The sequence below is a fragment of the Nothoprocta perdicaria genome, unplaced genomic scaffold (assembly GCF_003342845.1).
Source record: "Nothoprocta perdicaria isolate Ctin4 unplaced genomic scaffold, notPer1 scaffold_87, whole genome shotgun sequence".
NCBI lineage: Eukaryota > Metazoa > Chordata > Aves > Tinamiformes > Tinamidae > Nothoprocta > Nothoprocta perdicaria.
Window position 1 is genome coordinate 2,083,729 of NW_020456165.1, and position 16,999 is coordinate 2,100,727.

Sequence of the window (16,999 nt, forward strand, 5' to 3'; positions counted from 1 at the left end):
AATTGATTTGATAATTGAAGTTTGATCCATTAATACCAGCTAGTTGAAATCCAAATTTAACAATACATTAAAAGGAGTAAAAAGAGCCCAAATATGAGCAATGTGCTATTAATATTAAGATGTGATGCCATCAAAGGCAATAAGTCATTACTGGTTTAGGTTTGTTATGTCAGGTCTCAAGTGCTTCAAATACACTGGTTTCTTAAGCAAGTGCTTCGGTCGCACTATATGCAGTGGGAATCACGGGAATGCTCCAAGTAACCTGTCATCTTTTATTTGACTTCAGGTGCGTCATTATAATTAAAAAGAGTGCACTTTTAACAATGATAATTGTATATGTGCTTAAGAATGCATTTATGAATGCTAAGGGTAAATATTGGCATGTCTAATAGGACATATAACTTCTTATATTTGTGAGAAGATGGTTTTGTTCTTTTTCTATTATTATTTTCATGCTGTAACCAAATTGACAATCATAAGTTTGATATTTTGTGATGTATATGAGAAAATAATATTAATGTTCCTTACGTAATAGCTCAGCTTCTCCAATGGACTTTTCTTTTAGCTGTTCTTGGCATTGTAATAGGTTGTCTACTAAATCATCACTGCTGCACACCAATAATAATATCTGCTGTACTGCACTGGATACTTTAGCTTCATCAGAAGAATAAAAATTAACAAATTGTTTATTTTAGCCAGGAGACATTGAAGGTTAAGGCAATGGACATAGGACAGATTTTGATGGAGATTTCTTCTGTGGAGTATCACATGCTGATGTTAGATTAATTAAAAGGAAACTCTAGAACAGAAGTTGAAGACATAGAGAGTCGTACCCTTTATAAAGAAGTTGTAGAAGGGAAAGGAGGGCTCAACAGCCAGTTAATGCAAAGTGATGAGGTGAGGGGTCTTGGTGCCTCTGAGGAGTTCTAACTTCTGCAATTCCCCAGTGGTGTCAGGGAGGAGAAATGTCCCAATCGGTTTTTGAGATAACAAGCAGAGTCTATGGTCACATGTACATCTGGATCATGAAGTGGGTCATTGAGTTCTTGCAAATCAGGTAATAAAATGCCGCCAGTGATTTCTGGAAGCCATTATATAGCTAAAGTACTGCCAGTGGGCAGGTACTTACTAAAGTTTTCACTGCTTATACAGATTTCTGAGTGAAGTTTTGCTTATTAGTTGACAGCTAGTTTTATGCAGCTAACTTTCTTACTTTATCTAGACTATATCAGCGGGGTCTTACAAGGTCAGCAATTATTGGAAGTAGCAGCTCGGTATCATTAATCTAGGTACCTACGGTACCAGTGCAGAGCATCCCAAGTTCTTCTGTAATGGTTTCTGTTGTTTGCTGATCAGAAGATACATGATAGTAGGAATCTTGTAAAATTTCACCTACTGAAGGGACCGATTGTGGGAGAGCTTTGGTGAGGTGGAGGGATAAGAAGGATAAAAGCTTTCTTTGAGTAATTTGTAATCTCTCAATAATGCAGCTGCTGAGCTTGGGTGGTATTGTAGTGTAATTTATGTAGTGTGGTGACTTGCTTAGTTGAAAATTAAAAAACAAAACAATACAAAACAGAAAAACAATCAAAAACATTCTGGATGGCATTCTAGTGTCTTCTGCCAAGATGGATACTTGAGCCCAGTTGGAAGTAGGTAGGACTGATCCTTCCAGGGTTAGCAAAACTTTAGGTTGGCTTAGCCTATTTGTTTAGTCAGAGCCTTTGTGTGCTTCAAGTGACAGTCTATCAACTTGTATAGTTGCTACAACTGTTATGAATTTGACGTGTATTTTTTCTGTTTTGATTTACACTAACAGCAATTTGTCAGATGTTAAAATGATGAAAAACAATACATTAAAAAAGAAACAAGATGTATGTGTGAAAATAAAAAATACTCACTATCAAAGTCCCATGATTTTAACTGAAGCCTGTCTAAGGTACTTACTGATTATTTTCACTGCCTAATTTCTGAATCTTATGTTGGTAAAGTCATTGCAAAGTTTTTGGCTCGATATAAGCAGCAACCCAAATGTTCATCCTGACTGATCAGTAGATGCTTTAGCCTCTTGAATACACAGACTTCAGCTATAGAACATCAGCTCTAAGTTACAAATAAATCAAACAATGCTGGATCTTCGTGCTATATAAATAATACTTGAAAGGTTAAATAACACTTATTTTTATTAAAGCTGCTTTATACAAATTTGAGTGGAAACTTATTAGCTATCCACATACGAGGCGTGTGTGTATATGTGCCTATCTGATGTGTTTGTATAATGTGGAATATGTTTTTAATCTTATAAACAATAAAATTTAAGATGGAACAGAAGCCATAGGCCCTGCTTTGTAATTTAAAAAGTCTGTAGAAAGCTGTAGGAAAATCATAACTCTAAAACAATCTGTCTGTTTAGAAAACGTTTTGGGGGAATCTATATGTCAAAGCCATAATTCTCTTAAAATTATTGGGTTTAGTTGCAGGAAACATTTGTTCATTGACTTTATGCTGTTAGCAGAGGTAAAGAGTTTCCATTTCCTAGAAGGATGTATGACTTCAGTCTACACATGGAAGAGGAAATGTTTTAAAAGTACTGCTATTTGGAAATGTCAAGCTTCAAAACATTATAGATTAAATTGTGAGACTTAATCATCAAATTGAAGTTGCTGGTGACAAATTGCCAATAGCTTAAAGAGCTGCTGGTAAAAAATGGTGTATTTAAACTTTCTCACTTGCAGCAGTAAAGAAAACCAAAGATGCAGTATTTGCTGGCTTCAGTAGCAGGCAAAATTTCAGTCTTAGAGCTATTAAACAGTACTCAAAGGGATTTCATGTTGAATTGCTTTTCTACAGAGCATTGTTTGATCAGTACAGATTCTAGTATGATTTAAGAAGATTTCTTTTCACAGTTTTCTCAGCTAAGGGTTTTACTCGAAGCTTTAGTCTATCAGTTGATTTTTTATTCAAAGCCACCAATGATTCTTGATTAATGGAGTACTTTATTTTGTGGTTAGTATGGTAAATAGAATTTTTCCCATGTTGATAGAAATTCTTTTCTATAAATTACATATTTGTTGAATGAAAGTTCTATTTCTAGTTTATTAAAGAAAGACGTATTTGATATCAGCAGCTAGTAACATTATCCTGCAAAATATATGTGCTTTAGCAGATTTAAGGTACAAAACAACAAAACTTTGTTAAATAAGAATGATATGTAATTTAGTGGTTTTCAGGAAAGGTCTGTATAGACCTAAGGAAAGAGGCAGGAGATGTGATTGTGGTGAAAATGCCCACAAGAGCATTCCTAAAATTGCACTGTTGTTTTGCTGGTGTATATATATCATCATTGGCATGAAGAACTAAAGTAATTTTTTTTTCTTTTGCTAGAGAAATTGAATTTAGCCTCTGCCAAGTAACAACATAAATTACCTTTTCAAATATCCACCTCACTAAATAGCTGATACTTGCAAGAGGGTTTGTAGGATATGCAGTAACTATATAGAGTCTGGAAAGAAGAGGTGGTGAACTTGATAATGTTTGAAAAATGGGAAAAATCTCAACAGGGAGGAGGTGCCAGCGAAAATGCCTTTGGTGCTTTGCCTTCCTGTCACCTTACACAAATTTGTTGCTTGTGTTAGAATTCTATATTTTACTCTTAAGTCAAATCTTTATCCTATGTTTAATCACAAGGACAAATAATGCAATGTGCCGTGAGACCTATCATGGTGAGAGATATATATGCATTTTTTTTTAATTGCTGTTGATGCTTACAATTACTATGAAGAATCACAGTAGTGCTTTAATGCAGAGAATTAGACTTCAATTAAATTCCACAGATTGCTATACTATGTTTCCAAAATACATCTTTATCTCTAAATTTAGAGGAGGTATTTCCATCAACTTCAGAATGTGTTTGCATCTTCTTGTTGCAGCTTTCGTCTTATAAATACATGCAAAACTTGTTTAGATTTGAATTAATGCCATAGTATATGAAATGTAGAACCCACAATCTCTGAAGATTTCAAAATGAAACTTTGATTTGGTTTGGGTAGTCGAGATGCAGCAAGTCGTATCTTGAAGGTGTTGAATTGTGGAGTTGCAGGGCTCGGAGGCACTTGAAGTCATTTACTACTAAGGGATATCTTTTAAATTCAATTTTTAGTAGTGTGGGTAACAAACTGATCATAGAGGTTATTTTTATCATTGCTTAAAGATATAAAATATGAATATAAAGCATGGAAAACTTATTGATTATGATTATTATTGGTTATGGCATGATTATGAATACTATTAATATTATGTATTATGTCTTTTATTATATTGTTTAGCTAAACCTGAAAATGTGGAATAGGTGGAATATTTCTAAATATTTCTAAATTATTTCTAAATAATTTCTAGATTAAAGTTCTTATGGCTGCTTTTAAGATAGAGGGGTTTTAAGAACTTGTTTTGGTTTAAGAACCAGATTAATTTTACTTTTACAGGAATATTCAAACATTTCTTTAAACTGTAATGGTTTATGTCTTCAGGAATTTTGGTTTGAAATGAAATATTCTCAGTTTTTTCCAATTAATATCTTGTGGATGTTAAGAAAAAAATCTAGCTATTGAGCTTTGTTCTTTTTTAATAAATAAATTTTTTGTGAAGATTGGAATGCTTTGGGTTCTTTCCCATAGTAAACACTTACATGAAATAACTGTATTTGTGTTTTTCTAAGTAATTTATGAGTTAATAACTTTAAGATTAATAGTATGTCAAATTGTTTTGTTTTCTTTGTTTTCAGGTCGAGACTTGATATGTATACAGTCCATGGATGGGATGCTCATGTTATTTGAGCAGGAAAGTTATGCTTTCGGACGATTTTTACCTGGTTTTCTTCTACCTGGTCCTTTAACTTACAGTTCTCGGACAGATTCTTTCATTACAGTGTCTTCATGTCGCCAGGTTGAGAGTTACAAGTATGTGTTTCTGTTAAGTAGCTATTGTATGTTTTGGTGATGTCAAGTAGAAGGCAAGCAAATGTGATGATAATCATATCTATTTTTTATTGCCTTTACTAAGATTATTTCCCAAAGCAGGTGACAGGTGGATGCAAGAAAGATGAAAAATAGTATGTTTTAAGTTGAGTGTAATAATAGCTGTGTACAGCTGTGGAATAAAACATACTGTGTGTCCTGTTTTTATGGCCATATTTAAGTGGTAGAAAAATGTTTTATTTACTAAGTTTATTAACTAATCAAAAGCACAAAGCATATCATATTGTCGTGCAGGTGCCAGACTTTCCCATGCTTCAGTGTAGTTCAGTTTTGTGTGTGTTTTCAATTTTATCTGCATTAGACAGCTCAAGTAAGGAGATGTTCCTTCCAATTGTTTCAACATCATTTTTATTTTGATGCAAATAAATGTTAGTCTGACGAGTCTGGTTTTCAGGAAAATATTGAATCAGGTTAAAAGTGACTGACAATTCTTTGGCTTTTATGATCACAGGATCATCCTCAGGGAATGAGAGCTGGTGGGGAGAGATGTCAGCCACTTGATGAAGTGAGGGAGGAGGCTTGCCCAGCTAGTCGGGCACTTTACTGAGGGTTAAGTACAAAATCCTGCATTTTAATAACATGGGTAAAAGTGCATGTGGAGAATGCTGTCGTACTCCCTTAGTATGGGATGCCTGGGGGTCCATTTGGAGGTGTTGGCAAACATCTACAGTCTGGGCAAAGAGGAGGAGCAACAGAGCAGAAGACCAGCTTGTTGAGAGGTCAGGACCACAGTCGGGTAGATGCACAATGAAAGGGATGTTGTGGTAAACACACACTGTGAAGCCTTCGTTAAATGTGTAGAAGTCTTTCAACTGCAGGCATTTGCTCTTGTGGAGGACTGGTATTTGCTTGGGGGATGACGTGCTGGACTTGAGCATTCTGTGGTGCATCATGGAAAAGGAAGCAAGAGCTTGTTAGCCTCGCTAGACAAGATGTTTTGCTGAATCCACAGCTTGTAAATAAGAAAGACTTGGCAGATGCAATTAAGATGCTGAGGGAGCTAAAGATCAGCAAATAAAGAGAATTAAGAACTATAAGATGGAACAAAAAGTGGTAGAACTGCTAGGCTTACAGAGTGATGGTCCACAGCTTGAAATATCTCCTGGTCTGTTTAAGATTGAAATAGATACTTTAATAATCTTAAAAGTGCAATAACGAAATATGTGAATCCCAAATGTCCTTTATTTTCAGTTCCATACTTTTTTTTTAATGGAAATAACTTCGTAGATGTTCATTAGTCTCGCAACTGACAGGCGATCTTTGTGAATTGTTTTAGGTAGTTGTCAAAGATTCAAATAGGCAGAGATCTGTCAAAACACAAAGATGATCAGAGCTAAGCAGAGCCCAGAACTGGAGCCAGCAACTCATACAGCCTCTCACGAGCACTGAGCAGAAGGGAGGGATCTCCTTCCACTATCTGTGGGCAATGCAGCCCAGAATGATGTTGCTCTTCCTTGCCATGAGAGCCAATGATGGCAAGCTGACTCACAGTCAGCTTGTTCCATCTGGTGAACTTCACAAAGTTCCTCTCAGTCCATTTTTCCAGTCTGTGGAGGTCCCTCAATACAACCCTCTGGTGTATCTGCCTCTCCTCCGGTTTTGTATTGTCTGCAATCTTCTGGAGGGGTCACTCTATCCCATCGTCCAGGTCATTAATGAAGGTATTAAACCCTGGGCTACACTGCTGGTGACTGCTCTCCAGGTGGACTTTGTGCCTCTGATCACTTACCTGCACCTGGCTGTTCAACCACTTTTCAGTCTACCTCACTATCCATTTACATAGCCCAGACTTGCTGTAAGGAATCAAAAGCCTCACTGAAGCAGAGATGAACAACATACACTGCTCTCTCTTGTCCATCAAGCCAGGCATTTCATGGTTGAAAGCTTGTTCTGCATCCCATCACCTCCCAAGAACTTGTGATTCTGGATGCTGAAGCCAGTTGAAAACAGAATCCATAACCTGGACTTGTCATCAAATAATTGATGTTTGAACATGCTTGAATGTTACGTTTAACATTGTTGTATACATGAGAGGTTTGTTTATTTATATGATGAGAAGGCTTAGAAACATTGACACTTAATACTGGGAAACATTAGCCCCTTTGCAGAGTGATTCAGAACTAACCAGTTAGGTAAGACGTAATGGTAGGCTTTTTGTTTTTGTTTTTGTTTTTCCTTTTATAAGAGATGTATTATCTCAAGGTTGAGTTGCTGGGATGTTATGAGCCAGATAAATTGGGTACATTGTAGTGAAATCCAACTGAGAATCACAAACCAGTATTTCGGTGCTTTCCAAAGTAAATCTAAAAGTGGCAACAAAGTTTTTCCTGTCTGTTTTGAGCATTTTCTCCCTCCCTCTCCCCACCTTCCCCCTTTTTTTTTTCTCCCTCCCGTACAGCTGGAACACTGCTTGGCCCACTTATTGGTCTCCTCATAAGGAACTTTTCTTTTGTGCAAAGCTTCACTTTGCTATTTGACCGAGGATACATGAGACTTCCATGCTCCTATTTGCAAGTGGGCATGGAATATATTTAATTTCAAACATCTAATGTACCCACTTGCCATTTTTGGTCTGATAGCAGGACAAAACCGTGACTAGCCCCTCTCTATTTGCCTAGCAGAGTGGTTGGATAAAATAAATTGTATTTTTATTGTTAGCTTCGAGCCATACTTGCTCTTTGGGCTCATATGGCTTATGAAGCTCTGATGGTAAATATTTTCAGTTCATTTTTCTGTTGGGAATATCTTCCACATTAAAAACAATTGTTAAACCTGGCAACTCCTCTGCAATTGAACAACAGAGAACTTGGGAAGCACACACGCTGAACTGAGGTTTTGTCTTCCTTAAAGGAATCCTTCAACATCTCGTCTTTCTTTCCTCTGAATCCCCAGAGTCCTCTACTTGATCTCCCCATGCCTTGATGTTGCAGAAACTTCATCTTCACAATCTTCTCTGACTTTTTATTTATATACATCCAGTTATGCCATGAGCAGCAGATATTTTTAAATAAATGAATACATTTATTTCAGGTCCAGAAGTATTGTGCTTTTACTGTGAGCGAGTGCAGTTGTCACTGATCTTCTTCCTGGTGTCTAAGTTATTTCTAGTCTTTAGGAGTGGCCAAGTGATACGCCAAATCCGTTAACCATGATTTTTTTTTTTTTTTTTTTTTTTTTACACTGACCACTGTTTTAAGATTAAGAATAATCTATTGTCTTCAAATTTTTAGATCACTGGCAGATCAAAATATACTTTTTGCAGTAATATTTATTATTGCTTACAGTACTGACATAATCTAAGCCATTTTTAAGAACAGTCTAGTGTCCTTAAGAAGAAAGGACCTTTTCATCCTTAAGAGGAAAAGAGAAAAATTTCTTACATCAGCATCTGAAACTTATAAATTCTTTTAAATTACAACATGCAAGTGAATTTGTGCATGAAGCTATTAAAAGGGCAATCTTTGTTTCTATAAGCAATTTATTTTGTATTTTTAATGAGGTCATAGTAGTCATGTTATCAGTTATATCACTTACTGCAAGTCCATAGTTTATAATGTTGTTTTTAAGCAGAGTAATACGAGAACTGAACTAAATGAAATACATTACTAACCAGCACTACAGTAGATATTCCTGAGATATGAGGATTGTATGTCATCTGTTTAAATATATAACTTGGATAATATGAAAAATATATTTTTCATTTTTTCGTAAGCTTATTGTAATTTAAAAATTCTGAATTTTGTTGTTTTGAGCTTAGGAGCTGAAGGTACCCTGTGACCTTCTGGATAAAACGTTTTAAGAATGAAAATATTTTGTGTTCGTAAATTTCCCATGTGTGTATGATTTTTTTTTTTTGATATTTTGCACATTATCACCTAATGTAACTTCATTGGAAACAAGTTAGTTCAATAAGTTATAACACCAGTGCAAGTTCAGTAGAAGAAATAAGAGTTACAGATAACATTTTTTTGTTCTAGGGGTGTCATTGCCAACTTTTAGTTAGTACACCAGGCTGGCAGTTGCAAAGAAAAACATCGCAACTTTTGTTTATTTTCCAAGTGTATTTGAGAGAGATGTACCACCTACCAGTGCCAATTTACAGCTATCTCTTGCATTAGAACTGCTTAGTTTACTTAATGGGCATATTTGAAATTGTAAGCGTTATAAATAGAAGGGGTATATTTTTGAGTAGCTTATAAATTTCTTTTTTTTATACAAAGTGACATTACATTTTTGTCTATGTCCTAATTTTACATTGTGAAAATATGTTGGTAACCTGACTCAATCTCATCGTTAGTCTGTATTCTTTAATATATGTAAATATTACTTTTTTTGTTAAGCATCTGATAAAAATTCAAATGAAGTGTTTTAAATTCTCTTTTCATTTAACTCTTATTTTAATGATACTCATTTAAAAATACTTACTGTTAATAAGTATATTCCAATACAGGCATATGCCTAGTTTGACTATTATATTTTACTTTTTTTTTATTATTTTAAAAGGCATTAATTGCAAAGATATTTGCTATCTTTCCTTTTTAATTTTCCATATCAGATACCAAGTGCTGGCATTTGCAACAGATGCTGATGAAAGACAAGAAACAGAACAACAAAAACTTGGTTCTGGAAAAAGACTCGTGGTAAAACCTGTTTATTTTACATAACCTGTATGGTACATTGCATTTGTATTAAAAAGATTGAATGCTAAGTAACAAATGGAAAAATTGTCTGCTGACAAAGGACCTGATCCAACTTCCATTAAAGGCAATGGAATGACTCTAGTAGATTTTTGTTAGGATTTCTTCGAGCTCAAATTGCTTCAGGCTGGGCCTTAAAATTCCCTGCTGTTCTATGAAAAGAAGAAGATTATGTTCTAAAATTGGCTATATCTGTGTTAGTCTTTGTAATATGGGTTGCAAACTCTAGTGTAATAGGTATATCTGCCATATTGCTCGTTTTGAGTTTGACAGTCTGTTTGTGACTGTATTGCATTTACAAAATAAACTTTATTGCACTTAGAGAATCCTTTGTTCTTTAATGGGAAAATCTGCACCTAAAATGTCGCACACACGCAACTATTCTTAAGACTGAAAATGTATATTAGTGACTGCAATCGTGAAGATTGGTTTGTGAACCTGAAATCCAGTCTACTTTTTCCAATTAGATACATTGGGAAAGAATTGGTAGAATTGCATATGTTGGTAGAGTAAGTTTTGCTTACTGTCTGCCCTTTCTATCAAGGAACATGTGCAGAGGCAGATGTAAATGATTTTGTGGATTTAATATTCAGAGTATAAACCATTTTTTCTGTTGAATGGAATGTGTATTTTGAAGTATACTTTAATATATTTTTAAGTTGAAGTATAGTCATTAATTAATGACTATTTCAAAAAGTGTTTTGATATTTTTACAGTTTTTTGCACAACAAGGAAAATCACAACTGCTTTCAAAATAAGTGGGTAGCTAGAATTTTTTTTTTCCAAAAATACCTTTTTTAAAAAATTTGAATTCTGAACTTTCTCTGTGTTTTATTTAATGACAAATGTCAGATGGTCTCTAGATTGTGTTTTTTCTTTTGAAGGTGGATTGGGTTTTAAACATCGGAGAGCAAGCACTGGATATATGTGTTGTGTCCTTTAACCAGGCGGTTTCTTCGGTTTTTGTGCTTGGTGAGAGAAACTTCTTTTGCCTTAAGGATAATGGGCAAATCCGATTCATGAAAAAGCTTGATTGCAACCCAAGTTGTTTCATTCCTTATTGCTCAGGTTTGTAAATGAAAATTGAACTAAAAAGCTTTATTTAAGATGTTTTTACAACTAAGATGATTTTTTCCCCTGAATAAATATATTCTTAAGATGCTGTTGATAGAAAACTTGTGAAATTGCTTCTTTTCAAATATTACATAGTGAGTGTGAAGTATCATAAATTTTAGAACTTAAATCAGGATTTTTCATCCTAATAGCATATCCTTGCCTATATTTTGATACCTCTTGAGGCAGCTGAGTAAATTTGCTCAGGCCTTAAAAGTAAGAAGCATTCAAGAGCGAGCGGCTTTGGGCAAGTAAATTAGTATTTGAGATGCTTCTGTCATTTACTGATAAAAAGAAGTTAGTTTTCTCTCCGGTAGTATAGAATTTTAATGCTTGATGTTTTTGTCTAAAAGTTGCCAGGATCGTATTTTTAGATTTACATTCTGATTTAAAACTTAATAAAAAGTGTATTTTTATACACTTTCTGAGGGGTAGACCGGGCAGATAGGCCTGAGAGTAAGCAGAGTTTAAAAAGACATGTTAGGAGTGATAAAATTATCAAAATCTTGTAGATTATTTAAAGCCTTTGAGGTTAGAAAGAAATTTTTCTTTACATTTCTCCAAAGCTTTTTCAATATTTTTATGAAGCATTATTGAAAGGAGGTAGAATTATGAATTATGCAACAGAAGGAAAACATAGACCTCTTTTAGGACATCTCCTGCAGTATTTGAGAGCTGTTTCTGTTCCTGTGTTCCTGTAGCAAGGTCATTTCTGTCAGTACCATCTAGATGTCTGTTCTCAGGGTCTGTCTAAACATGATTTTCCCCGCGAGCAGGGCCCCACCCTGGTGCCTTCACCTGCCTCCTTATTCCCTCTTGTTCTCCCACTGCTTTTCAGTCTGTTTTTCTTGATTTGCCTCTCATTTCATCAGTTTATGGAATTCCATCAGTTTATCTCAGAAAGGAAAGAGAGCGTGTCAGCCAACTCCAAAGTACTGCCTTTTGATTTTTCGTGTTTTAATTATGTTTAAATTGGTTTAGGTGTTCATAACACTTAAATAGTGTTTTGATATGTAGAAGATCACTTTGTAGGTCCCTTTGACCTTTCAAAATTCTCTAAAAAACTGTCTGTGTAGATATGTATTTATATAGAGAGATGTATTCACATATGCTAATTAACAAATTAATGGAAAAAGAAAAATTATAATAATACAAGCCTCAAAGAAAAATATCAACTTATGAAGGTATCTTTCATCTGAAAATGGCTTTTATGTCTTTAACAGTGACAGAAGGAACAATAAACACCCTTGTTGGAAACCATAGTAGCATGTTGCATGTTTATCAAGATGTGACGCTGAAATGGGCTGCTCAACTTCCTCACATTCCTGTATCAGTTAAAGTAGCAAATTTTCAGTAAGTAGCTTCTTAAAGTTTACATTTTCAGATTGCTTTACAGTAGAGAAATTAAGCTGTAGATCCTAACAAAAAGTTCTTGGGTATGTAACAAACAAGGTGATTTATTGAAGAAAAATTCAAAGTATTTTTTTTCTTGTATAAAATATTCATTTATGTTAATACGTGTACTGATAATTCTCTAATTCTAGAATTGCTGTACTCGTGTTTTAGATTTTCTGGTTTTCATGCATGAGGGCAGACCTTTTGTCTCTCTTATCTCCGTATCTAGCTTCTTCCTTAAAGAAAAAGTGAAGCCTTGCAGTCTGGTAAGGACTTTCCTGAGACAGAAAATAGGGAATCTGACTGAAGATCTGTTTTTCTTCAAGTGTATAAAGCAGAGATATTGCAGAAATGATTTGTTGGAACAGATTATTCAACTCTAATATTAAACTATTGAAAATAATTTGAGGAAATGTTTAAATAAAAAAGTGATAAAGCAAAAAGCTGGTGAGGAAGCAGGGCTCAAATGTAAAGGAATTATGACAGTATTAGTTGTGCTGAATATCTGTCACTAAAATGAGAAGGAAACTACAGGAAGGTGCAACTAGTGTTTTACAGTCCAGTTTCGGACTGTTCTGTATGAACATGCTGCATGAGCAACACGGTGAGTCCTGGCTGCCTGTGACCATCACCACATGGAGCACAGTGAGAGTATCCTTGGCAGGTAGATGATTTCAGGTCCCCAGCAGGCTCAGTAGCTGTAGTTAAGCCTGTGAACTGCAATGCCAACATGCTCTGGGTTGTTGAAAACTTACTGGATCGTGAATGGTGTGTTTTGTCACAAAATCTCAGAGCATGTGAAAATACAACATCTGATTAAGTAGTTTTACCCATACTCTGCTTTATGCAGACTAGAAATCTGCGAGGGGAGTTAGTGTTTTCTATTTAGTACCAATAAGTGCTTAATGTTTTTAAAATAGATTAAAAAAAAAACACTCTGAAGAGTTGTGATAGCTTTCATCAAGCAAATATTAAATGTAAAATAGAGCAAATGATCCCAGAAGGGCAAGGTAGTGAAAAACAAAAAAGATAAATATGAAGTACAGCTTTTGAAGTTTGGAAAAAATATTTCAATGTCATTAGAAAAAAAATGAAAAAGAAAGGAAATTATTCTAAGGTTTATACCTAAAATTGTTTGTTTAGAAATATATTATTTAAACATCTGTTTCAATTAACCTCTAAGAAATGTATGCAATTTCTGTTTGATGTCATTTTTAACATTCAGTAGTTTGATCTTAGTAGGAATGTTTAGAGCCTGATAATTCAGCCCAGATTACTTTGCAATTATAGAATCAGAATTCCCACAGGTGTACTACTAATAGATTGGGTTTTTCCTTCTGTGAAGGATGAAGAGAAAGGATTCTAGACAAAAAAGGGCTTTTTTTTTATACAGGTGTTGATAAATACACATACGTGTGCAATGTTCATATACAGATACAAGGATATGTTTATATATAACATGGATACGTGAATGTGTGTGAGTGCATGTGTTGCACACACTCGCCAGAAAGGAATGGGAGAAGTCTGTGGCATTTGTGTTTCAGAGCTACGCACTAGGAACAGTGCAAGATCTCTCATTTGTGTAGTTGACTAAGGGTAGAGACATGGTTGAAAGACAAATGTTTGAAAAGAAGTGTGAATATGTGATGGTTGGAGATATTGAGAGAAATGGGGAGGTAATCCAAATAAGTTCTGACCTGCATTGTTTTGAAATTCGTATCCTTATGAGTAGACACTGAGAAGACTTCAGCAGCCTTTGGTTTACTAATAATCTTGGATACTCATCTGGAGTTACTGATTGATAGTGTGCCTGTGTGGAGAAAGGCAGATGGCCAATACATCAACTCTGTTGTATTTCTAGCATCTTGAGTTTTCAGAAATCCCACTACAGCCTTTATTGTCAAAAACTACTCTCACTTATGATTATCTCCTTTCCAGAAGTTATAGTTTGCTCCCAGGGAGAAAATGGGTCTGGTTTACAGTTTGGGCTCTTATTAGAATAATGGTAGATTCTAGTATTTCCCATTGTTCACTTTTGATGTGATGTCCTTTTTATCCTGCAGGAGTAACACTTGCTTCTTGGTTTACATATGATTCTATTAACATACACGTATATATACTTTTATGTGTACACATGGCCGTGTGCTTAGTTAGTCTTTTGGATCACTATATTCAAAGGATAATTAAAAACTTTCAGCACTTTCCCATTTCTTGTACACATAGCTAAATTCCTCATCCAAGGAGTGGATGTACCTCCAACTTTCCTACAGCTTTTTCTCAAGTCTTTGCAATTTTGCTCGTATCCACACAGAATGTTTCTGAAAACACAACAGTTTTTCTGGGAAAAAAAAAAAAAAAAAAAAAGAAAGCTGTGGTAGTTCTCCAGTTTGAACAAATTACTTTCCTTAACTGTTGCTTTCTTGACTAGTTCTCTGGTGCCTCAAAGATTGGTTGTCTTTCTTTCAGACCAGTACAGCTGTTCATTGTAGGCACAGGAGGTCTGATGCACTTGGAAGATGTCCTTGCTGCTTCTGTTAGGAACAAATGCACTCTGGAAATGTAAAGAGACCATTTGCTCAGGCACCTAGGAGCATCCTCAGTGCATGTATAGGGTAATTTAATGCTTGTGAAAGATATGTGATAGCAAGATATGTGACCAGCAAGTGTTGTCAGGATATTGCATGATCATAGAGCTAGATTTAGTGTATTCTGTATGTATTTAAGCATCATAAGCTTACCATGCTTTCAGAGAAAAGCTAATATTCTCTTCCTTCGGTTTTAATGCCATTTTAGGATGAAAATGTTTGTCTGAGCAGATAGATTTTTGTCATTTATGTAAATATATGCAGTAAGGTTGTCCTTCTGTCTAACATTCAGAATGAATATGAGCTAAACAGCAAAACCTGCAGTAAAGTACTACCTTACAAAAGTAGTAATTTGACTTAAACAAAGGGTATGTTTAAAGAAATATATATACTGAAAAGGAAATTCTCTTTTTATGAGTCTATGTGATAATGATTTTCTAATACACCACTCAGGAGGGCTCTCAGTCTCAATTAGGGCCTCTAGGCACTGCAGTAACATAAATACCATTAAGTGTTTTAATAAGCATGGAGTTGTTAATCCTACACAGCTGAGAGAGGGAAGCACCTTACCCATGCCCTATGTCAATGAATTATTTTCGTATCCCTTTCACTTTTATTGAAAAGCTTATGAAGTAACTGGAGCATTCTTGACTTTGCAGACTGTGTATACATGTTCATATGCAGTTTATGGTTGCCATAATGTCCATACTACTTCTCATGTGCGTCTACGACCTGCTAGATAAGAAGAGCATTATGAGAATCCATTTTATGGAGATCTCTTGAGGCAGAGGCTGTGACTGTCTCATAAAGAGTCATAAAATTATAATCTTTATAGTCTGCTCCTACGATCAAGCCTTTGATGGCTTCAGAGAAGTAAACTCAATAAGCAACTCCCCCCTCCCCCTGGGGTGTGCCCTATTTTTCTTTATGATTTCATTTTTATGCTTACAATAATGTGAAATCCATTATTTCTCTACAGCAAATAGTAGTATGGAAATAATGATAATAACACACTAAAACATTTGGGAATACATTCCAGAATAAGCTGTTTGATTTCCATACTACCATTTTCAGAAACATAGTAGGAAAATATTGAATAAAAATAAGTGGGAACTAATAACCTTTTTAGTGAGGTTTATCTGTTTTTGCTATATAAGTGATGTATTTTTAAGCTGTTAAACTACACTTTTTGCCTCTTTCATGTTAAAAAAATCTGAGTATTGTGTTGGTGAACTGAAAGTTGAGTAAAGATAAAAATTTGAGAGTTTAAATAAGTTATTTTATGTATTACTTGAAGATATATGTAGCTGTGATCACTGAACTGGCAGTTCAGTTCCAATCATTGTTACACACATTTGTTCTCTACCTTTTTAGACCTTTATATGCTTCTTCTGTTAATGAGTAGTAGTTAATAGCAATTTTCATGATTGTTTTAATGTCAGGAGACTCTTATGTTGTTAACACCACCTGCATTGCTTCAGAGGCATAACGAACTAAATTGAAAATCTGGACTGTTTAGGAACTTGGACTGTTTAGGGCTTTATCTCGTATCAGCATAAAATCATCTTCCCATTAAAAGGCTTGCTTAGACAGTTGTATATTTTTGTGTTGTGTCATTACCCTTAAAGCTGGGGCTGTGCAAAACCATCCTTGCTGAAGCTGAAACTCTCCAAGGAAAGAGCTTAGGAAAGAGCTGCATGGCCTGATGGGGGGAAAAAGACTCCTCTATAGCAGTCTGAGGGAGAAACTATTGATGTCCTCCTGTTAAAATAACTAGAGACCGGGAAATTAGACGTACTTGGTGAGAACTTGAGTGCAATATCAATTCTTAGGTTGAAACAATTCTGAGCACCAGTTAGCTTGCAAGTGTTAGCTTGCTGCCTACCAGAAAAAATCAAATTTCTTCTTTGCATTGACGTCAAATTCTGTTGCTTTTTTTCTTATTCATTTCCCTGTTGCACTGGACAGATATTTTTCTAAGGCCTATACCCTACTTTGCCAAAGATATGTCGTGAGCAGTTTCTCTGGTGTTCGTGGATTTGATGCAGTCACTTCTTGGTACTGAAAGATGTTAGATTTTCCTTTCTCCCTAGTTTCAGGTAACTAGGGGAGCAGGCTTATAGGAATGCGATTCTGACAAAGCTGTTTACACTTCTTGTCAGCTAAAACACTACTT

The 16,999-nt window shown here is 35.1% G+C and overlaps 1 protein-coding gene across 1 annotated transcript in view; it reads left to right on the forward strand.

Moving 5' to 3' along the window:
• Positions 1-16,999, forward strand: part of BBS9 (Bardet-Biedl syndrome 9) — a 165,805-nt gene that overhangs the window by 21,717 nt on the left and 127,089 nt on the right. The window contains 4 exon segments of the mRNA XM_026052314.1: positions 4,781-4,955; positions 9,589-9,673; positions 10,615-10,798; positions 12,067-12,196. Of these exon segments, the coding sequence (XP_025908099.1) occupies positions 4,781-4,955; positions 9,589-9,673; positions 10,615-10,798; positions 12,067-12,196 (574 nt within the window).